Source organism: Gordionus sp. m RMFG-2023, chromosome 2 (assembly GCF_954871325.1).
Source record: "Gordionus sp. m RMFG-2023 chromosome 2, tfGorSpeb1-WG-v2, whole genome shotgun sequence".
Taxonomy (NCBI): domain Eukaryota; kingdom Metazoa; phylum Nematomorpha; class Gordioida; order Chordodea; family Parachordodidae; genus Gordionus; species Gordionus sp. m RMFG-2023.
In genome coordinates this window covers 36,940,243-36,949,037 of record NC_088776.1, presented here as the reverse complement: position 1 = coordinate 36,949,037, position 8,795 = coordinate 36,940,243, and the positions used below count along the sequence as shown (strand labels likewise).

The 8,795-nt window shown below is 31.3% G+C and overlaps 1 protein-coding gene across 1 annotated transcript; it reads left to right on the top strand.

The window, feature by feature from the left end:
- Window positions 1-5,435: 5,435 nt before the first annotated feature.
- On the top strand, window positions 5,436-8,048 carry LOC135924303 (uncharacterized). Its single transcript, XM_065459358.1, has one exon. The coding sequence runs from the start codon at window positions 5,436-5,438 to the stop codon at window positions 8,046-8,048; it is 2,613 nt and encodes an 870-aa protein (XP_065315430.1).
- The last annotated feature ends 747 nt before the right edge of the window (window positions 8,049-8,795 follow it).

Below are 8,795 nucleotides of genomic sequence, written 5' to 3'. Positions count from 1 at the left end.
ATGGCCAGGCATTAACATTGTGTATTAGTTAGAATTCATCATATTTATTATTTAATATAGATTTGGGCATATATTTCAGTTTTGTTTTGGGATCTATGAATCAAGATATGTAATTCGTAAAAGTACCAAATAAGCCTTCGTAGGCTTTACATTTATTCAGAATTAATTTTGCCGCTTTTTGATATCATCCTTAACGTGTGAATTAAATGTTTCATCTAAAAAATTCCCCATCGAAGCGACGAATAAAAGCGCCGTCCCAATAGTTGTATTTTCTGATGAAACTTCACATGTAATCTTGAAAAAAATTTTAAGAAAGTTTTCACTTTCCTTTAAATATTGTGCCTCATTGACATTAATATAAAATTCATCTTTGGGAAGACATTCTTCCCCTGATCGTTTAATTGCCTCTAAATTCTTTAAAATAAATATATTATAAAAATAAAATTTAAGATTATTATTCACTTTATTTATTGTAGAAATCATAAGATACTTAGAATTCCACCTAGTGACCACGTCAAGTGGTAACCTTGTGCCATCAGAGATAACGATATATTTTCGCATGAACTTGGGCGACAGGTGAAGTGTTTTCGCCAATTTGTGTATTTTTTCTAATTTTGGATCAAAAATAATTAGCCTTTCTTTAACGATTATATTAATAATATGAGCTATAGTATTTTTCCAAATAATGATTGGTCATATTATCTGATGCACTTATGATATTTTTAGCATTATCATGTATTATCGCTATAACATTTTTTTGAATCTCGAATGTTTCAAGAGATTTTAATAAATAATAAGCTATATCTTGTCCACTGTGCGGGTGAGGCAGTTCTATTAAATCTAGAAGGTAATTTTTTATTTCCCAATTATTGTTATATAATGTACAGCAATCGAAAACAAGACAAGGAGATTATTCCTATCCAAATATCCGTGGAAAGGCTAATTTTGCTTTGTACATTTTTATTTTGCTATAAGTTTGGATTTCGATGTTTCATAAATCGAATGCAAGTATATTTCCGCAGTTTGTCTTGTCCATATTTTTTCCTTTTTAAATATAAAGGCGAATATATCCATGAATTCACTGAGATCAAATAGGTTGAACAGTAAATTATTTTTAACAATATATCTGAGTATTAGTTTATTTTCCTCGGGTTGTAGTTTTCTTATACCCGATAAATTTTTGGGAATTATTTCTTTAGTTTGGAAAATCAAATCCGGGTGGGATATTTTAATATGATTTTTAAGGTTGGCTAAAAAATATTAAAAATGAATTTTCGAAATATATTATACTTGTAGCCGGATGAAGACTAAATTTTATCATAAAACACATATTTGGGCCGAAATTTATTAGGTATTTTGAAATATATTTTTTATATTGAAATTGTTATTATATATTATTAAAGAAGTAGATGAGGTATTAACTATTTAGGAGGTAAAAGAGCTTTGACTCAAATTATGGTCTTGATTGATCCATAAAATTTGCTTACAATTTAAAATTATGTTTTTAGCAATAAATATCATAATTACTTCGGAATCTATCGTGTCTTCGATATCGATGTTATTCATATAAGGTGGGGTGTTAAAAATTTTTATTAAAAAAGAAGGATTAAATTTAAAAAATTTTTTATTAAAAAAGATGAATTTAAAATTTTTAGATATTTTTTTTTAATTTCATTCAAATAAAAATATAATAATTTTATACTAAATCTCTGAAATAATAAATTCTTATTCTTAATTTGGGTAACACACTAAAACTCGGGGAAATTTTTAATATTATTATTTTTTAAATATTTTTTATTTATTTTTTTAAAATATTTTCAACAAAAATTTTTTATTAAAAAAAGAATATGTATGCGATCGTCTGGATATTGGTAGAAATTTTTGATGTAATTATAATTCAAAGTTTCATTATTCAAAAGTTTTAAGATGCATATTTTTTTCGTTCAATTGGCGTAATTTTAGATTATTTTATTTTGTTAAAAAATATACCATTGTCTGGATATTGGTGAAATTAAGGGAAGCATCCTCAGAACTGGAAGAAAATCTTTCTTTCATTTATTTATATGTGAATATTCTTATTTTCGTAATATTAAAAATTGTCAAATTTAGGTAAATTAATTAAATTTTTAAATGATATAAATTTAATTTATATAGAACTATTCAGGCGCGTAGTCCCCCCCCCCCCCCCCCCCCAAAGCCTAAAAATGCAGATGCCGGATTATATTTTGCAAAAATATTATTGTTAATATTAATTTATATATTTGTTAAAATTTTATTTATTCCTATCTCATATATATATATTTAATTACATATATTTTTCACATTCATCTACTTTATTTTATCAATTAATTTCGATTTCAAGTTTTCCTTGGCGTAATATTTACTATTATTTTAAAATTTTAGTGGCATAATATTTATCTAAATTTCTAGTTAAATAATAATTATCCCTGAAACTCCTTGTCCAACAGGGAGAAAAAAATTGCAAACTTATCCAACGAGATCGAGTCTCAGCCATTAAGCAGTAACAGCTTTTATGGAGTTAGAAGAGGCGATTATTAATGCTATTACTGAAATATTACAATGGCTTGAAATAATTTCCTCAGAAGCAAGAAAATTATTGGATTCAATACTTATTCCAATTTTTTTTTCTCATTTGAATGTATTATTTAATTATACAACTATTTATGTAATACTTTTCAAAAACATGACATTAACTTGATTAAGAAGATGAGAATAGCGCAGAGCATTTTATTAGAACTCAAGGAAATTAGAGCTAATGTTGATCCATATTTTATATGTTATTGTTGAGTCAAAAATACGAGTTTAATATTTATCCCCCTCGACTTGCAGCAAGTAAGCTCATCGTCAAAACATTCATAAAGGATCAGTAGAAGAGTATTATAAAACAAATGTCCCCTCTCTTAGATACATTTATAACCCAAATAAATGAATGGTTTTTAATTCGTCATGCAGCACTTACCAATCTGCAGATATTACTTCCACAAAAGCCTTCCCAACCTTTTTCAGATAATGATAGAAAAAAAAAATATTTGTTAAATTTTTATCATGAAGATGTTAAAGTATCTTCTGAATAACTATGGTTGATACAGTCCCAAAAAATGCTATGGATGCTTTGCATTATTTCAAACACATTTTAGATTATATTCCCAATGTATTAAAATGGTTATATATATTAGCATCTCTTCCCATTAGCAAACTAATGAGAAAACATTCTCTTTTTTAAGAAGAATAACAGAGACCTGCAGAGGTACCATTAGCAGGGCACGGCCTGAATTTTTTTTTTCAAAATTTTTCGGCTTTTTTGAAAATAAAATTTTTAGGTCCGGCCCGAATTTTTTAAGAATAAATTATATTTATTTTTGATTTTTATAGCTAATAATGGCGATTTCAAATATTTGGTTTTAAAATATACAGCCGGTCCGGATATTTTTTTTAAAAAAATTTTCAGGCCCAGCTGGGTGTTTTAAAAAAAATAATTTTCAGGCCCAGCCCGGGTGTTTTTTTAAAAAAATTAATACGGTCCTGCCTGGGGGCCGGGCCTGCAAGTCTCTGAAAAACATACCTATGAAATGAAGTAACTTCTGAAAGTAGATTGAATGGTTTGGATCTTTTGAATATTCATAGGCATTTAACGCCAAGCAAGGATGAGATAATTGAAAATTTAGCTCAAAATATACAAAATACAATTATTCCTAAGAAACTTTTTGTGATATTTCCAACATTAAAATTTTTTATACTTTATATATAAATTTTAAAGGCTAAAAATATTCAAATTTCAATTTTGGGTCATTTTAGTGATTCATATGGTGGTTATATTTTTATTTTATAATTCACATTTATTTTATAGTTTTTCAGTTTTTAATTTTTTCTTAATAAAACAATATTTTATTTATTTTTGAGCATATCTCCTCTTCCGGTTTTTATATTTTCTGGATTTTCTTATTCCCTGAGCCTCTACTAATGCCCGGTCATAGTTATCGAAATTGACTATTCTTTCCTACGATGATTTTCTCCAACAATTTTTTATATAAGGTCGTAGATAATGTCCTCTCCATTCACGGAAAATATCGTCCCTTTTCAATTCTCCCAAAAAAAAAGAAGACATCTTGTCCAATTAAAATGTCGATTTCTAAAATATAATAATCTACACTCTTCAAAGATTATATAATATTATACCAACATATTCGTAATAATCAATTATCGCTCTTCCAACTACTTATCAACATTCGCGGAAAGCACAATTTTCGAACAATAAAAAAAAAACAATATTTTATTTATTTTTGAGCATATCTCCTCTTCCGGTTTTTATATTTTTTGGATTTTCTTATTCCCCGAGCCTCTACTAATGCCCGGTCATAGTTATCGAAATTGACTATTCTTTCCTACGATGATTTTCTCCAACAATTTCTTATATAAGGTCGTAGATAATGTTCTCTCCATTCACGGAAAATATCGTCCCTTTTCAATTCTCCCAAAAAAAAAGACATCTTGTCCAATTAAAATGTCGATTTCTAAAATATAATAATCTACACTCTTCAAAGATGATATAATATTATGCCAACATATTCGAAATAATCAATTATCGCTCTTCCAACTACATATCAACATTCGCTGAAAGCACTATCGAGGGAGGCTTGTCCTATCAAAACTTTCTTTTTCAAATAGTAGAAACGCTTAACTTCTTTTGTGTAACGAATAGTTCTAAGACAACCTTAAGATTTCCCTATTTTGCGGCCGTAGAAAAATTTCCTTAAGTTTGAATTCTTTTTACATTACCACACCCTAAAGATTTCCCCGACAAAGTTTAATTTTTTTTTTTTTGCATTTCTTGCCAGTATTTTCGATTATTTTTTTTTTTTATTTGCCATTGCATCTAATTTATTATTATTTTAAATTTACCAACCCTCCTAATTTCGATTGTTCATAATCTTTCTTTTTTCTTTCAATTTTTGATTTTTTTCTTTCCCCCTTTTTTCTTGTTTATACCCCCCCCCCCTTTTTTTTTTGTTCGTAATAATACTTTTTATACTTTTTGTACCTAGTCTTATTTTATAAATATTATTGTTTATTTATTATTATTTTTTTTCAAATTTACCAACCCCTCTAATCTCGATAATACTTCTGAAAGGATAGATCAGGTATTCCTCTCTTCCCAATTTTGATTTTTTTTTTCCCCATTTCATCTTTTTTTTTTCTTCCAATCAAAATTATATCCGTTAATATATATTTTTTTTTTGTGTTTTCTCCCTTTCAAAGCCATCTCATGGTTAACTCTTGTTGTCAAGTATGCTTAAAAATAGTTTCGCTTAATTTAAATGGCGTGTTTAGGAAACATGGTTCACCCGCGTGCCACAATTCTGGAAAATTTCCCCTCTCTTACGGCCTAGATCCTTTAATTAACGCTCCTCACTCGTATGACCCCATTCCACCATGTTCCTCAAGCTCTGTTGATTTATTCCTTAAAGCCCCCAGTTCTTTCTAGGATCCCTATAGCCGCCCGAGAGTCTATCTCTAGGTTCCTCATGTCACTTATAAATAATTTGAATTCGGATTTCTCCTCACTACCCTTATGGTTAGACCTGGTTAGTTTTTGTTTTCGAGTCCTAGTTAAACCCAAAAATAAAATAAATAACTTATCTGCCTTAATTAAGGAAAAAGTTTCCAATTTTGAAAATACAATTATCGATGAATTTTCTCCTTCGTACGCTTTAAACCCCAACTCCTTCCGTCACAAATTGATCTCCGAAAAATTAGATCTTGGAGATATTAGCGGTGCGGCCCGAATATTGTCCTCCGATGACTCTATTTCTCCTATCAACGTTACCATATTTAAACAACTTCTTGAAAAACATCCACGAGCGTCCCCTTTTAACATCCACCCGCATGCCTCCTCCCCTATTCCCTTTACCTGTGACGAAGTACTTAAGTGCTTAAAGTCCTTTAAAAAAGGGACGACAGGGGGGTTGGACGGCTTCAGACCTGGTTTCTTTGTGGAGTTAATTCAATGCCCTGATAGTGGCTTCATTGACCCTTTGTTGAAAGCATTAACCGAACTGTGCAATAATATCCTCGTACGCGAAGTTCCCCTTTGCATTCGTCCCATTATTTTTGGCGCCCGTCTTGTCTCCTTGACCAAACCGGATGGCGGCGTTAGACCCATAGCCATAGGGTCATTCTTTCGTCGCTTAGTCGCCAAGGCTATCGTAAATAGGATTCGGCCTAAGGCTAGTTCCTTCTTATTTCCTTCACAGTTAGGATTTGGAGTGAGAGGTGGGTGTGAAGTGGCCTCACATGTTGCGCGTATTTTTATAAATACTGAGGCCGATAAGGTTTTCTGCAAGTTAGACTTCAGAAATGCCTTCAACACCATCCATAGGAGGGCATTCTTACCATCTTTTTTACACCATTTCCCAAAATATGGGAATTTCCTTAATTCCTGTTATGGATTCCCTTCGTTACTCAAATTCGGGGAATTTTCCATCTCCTCCGAAGAGGGGATACAGCAAGGTGATCCTCTAGGCCCCCTGCTCTTTACTATAGGGATTCATGATTTGATCAAAAATTTAAAGACTAATTTCCAATTAGACCTTAATTTATGGTATCTCGACGATGGCTCTTTTGGCGGTTCTTTATCCAATGTTATGTCGGCCATAGAGTACGTTGAAATGGAAGCTTCGAAAATTGGTCTTTCCCTAAATAGGAAAAAGTGTGAAATTTCCTCCCTCAACAATAAGGATTTTATTCCTCCCTTAGATTTTACAATCATTCCGCATGAGGAACTCTGTCTTTTAGGTTCCCCTATTGGTTTTTCAATCTCCTTTTGTCAAAAAACTTTTGAGGATTTGATCCATTCCCTTTCCAATTCACTCAAGAATCTTCCTCATCTCCCCAAACATCAGTTCTTCTTTCTCACCAAAAAATGTCTTTTTCTACCTAAATTCTTACATTTATTTAAATCTTCCCCCGTTTTCCAGTACAATACTCTCCTTAAGGTCTTCGAATTAAAATTTAAACATTTTATCGAATCCCTTTTAGGCTTAAATTTTTCCGATTTCAATTGGTCCCTCGCCTCTATGCCCGCTTACCAGGGTGGACTGGGATTGTTACCCCCCTTCCTTATGGCAATTGCGTGTTTTCTTTCATCTCGAATATCCTTCGCCGATTCTATTTCCTCGCTTATCGAGTTAAACGATCCCCTTCTATCTTCAGCTAAACAAGAGTGGCTTACTCTAATCACCCAAGGCTCCGAGCAGCCAATTTCCTGCCATCTAAAGAGCTTCCTGGTCCCTATGCTTCAATGCTCGTTTGAAAAACTTTGTATGTATCCTGAGCTAACTAACCTTCAACTGCTCAGAAACGCAAAAAAAAACTCTAACGGCCATGAATGGCTAGACGCGATTCCGAGTGGTAAAAAGGAAAGGTTACTCACAGACGATGAGTTTCAAACTGCCATTGGCCATAGGCTTGGTTGCCATATCCCTTCTGTGGACACCTGTGCCGCCTGTCACAAACAGGTTGATCCTTTCTCTAGACATTGTTTCTCGTGCCTCAAAGTCAGTGGCCGTTTCCTGAGGCACGACAACCTTAATAGGTTAATCGGCAAAGCCTTGATTTCGGCCGGTTTCCCCAATAGCTTGGAGCCATTGGGGCTCCTAAATGCTGACGGTAAGCGCCCTGACGGCATGTCTTTAACGTCTTGGCACGGCGGCAAAAGACTTGTCTGGGACGTCTCTTGTGTTACCTCCTTTCCGGCTAACGGAAATACCGACCCCTTGGAACTACAAGAAACCAATAAGTTTAATAAATATAGATTCCTCCCTAACTCTTTTATATTTATTCCCCTAATTTTTAGCGTCCTTGGAAACCCCGGTCCCCAATCCCTAAAGTTCTTAAATCAATTGGGTAGAAGAATTTCGTTAAGGACAGGGGTCAAAAACGAGTCCCTATCTCTTAAACAAAAAGTCCAATTTGAAATCCTAAAGGGGAACTACAAATGTTTCTTCGAAACACTCCCATTTCCCTCCTAGTTTATCAAATATAGTCATTGTTAATTTTATATATATTTTGCATCGCAACTATATTTAGATTTTAACCACAAAAAAAAATATTTTTTCGTTATAATTAAACAGTTATGTTTTAATATATATATATATTTTTTTTCCGAGTATGTACTATATTTCTTTTTTATATATCATAAGAAGATCAAAAATGCTTATATATATATAATTTTTTTATAATGCACATAATTTAAAATTGTGTATTAGAAAAGTTATTAGTCCTAATAAATTTATGCTTAATATTTTTAAATAACTATAATATTTCTTAAAAAATTTTATTATCCCCCCCCCCCCCCACTCCTCCCAGACTAAATTCCTGCGTATGCGCCTGGAACTATTTATGTTTTTCCTTGAAATTAAATTATATATATCTATATATCATCAACATATATATTATGTTTATTCAAATAAATTGTTTAATTATCTAGTATTTGATAATAGTTCTAACTTAATTTGGTATCATCCAATATTGCACATGCCTTTTTAAATTTTGAAATAATATACTCAATTTTTAATGTAAAATTAAAGAATTGTGAAAATTTTCACCAAAAAAAATTTATAGTTCTATAACTTAATAACATTTAATATACCACACCTTTTCCATTTTAATGTAAAATTAAAGAATTGTGAAAATTTTCACAAGAAAAAAATATGGAATTCTTAAAACTTTTGAGTAATAAAACTTTGAATTATTATTTCATCAAAAAATTTCCATCC

Excerpts from the sequence above, each read along its gene's own strand:
- LOC135924303 (XM_065459358.1), top strand. The coding sequence starts at position 5,436 with ATGACCCCATTCCACCATGTTCCTCAAGCTCTGTTGATTTATTCCTTA.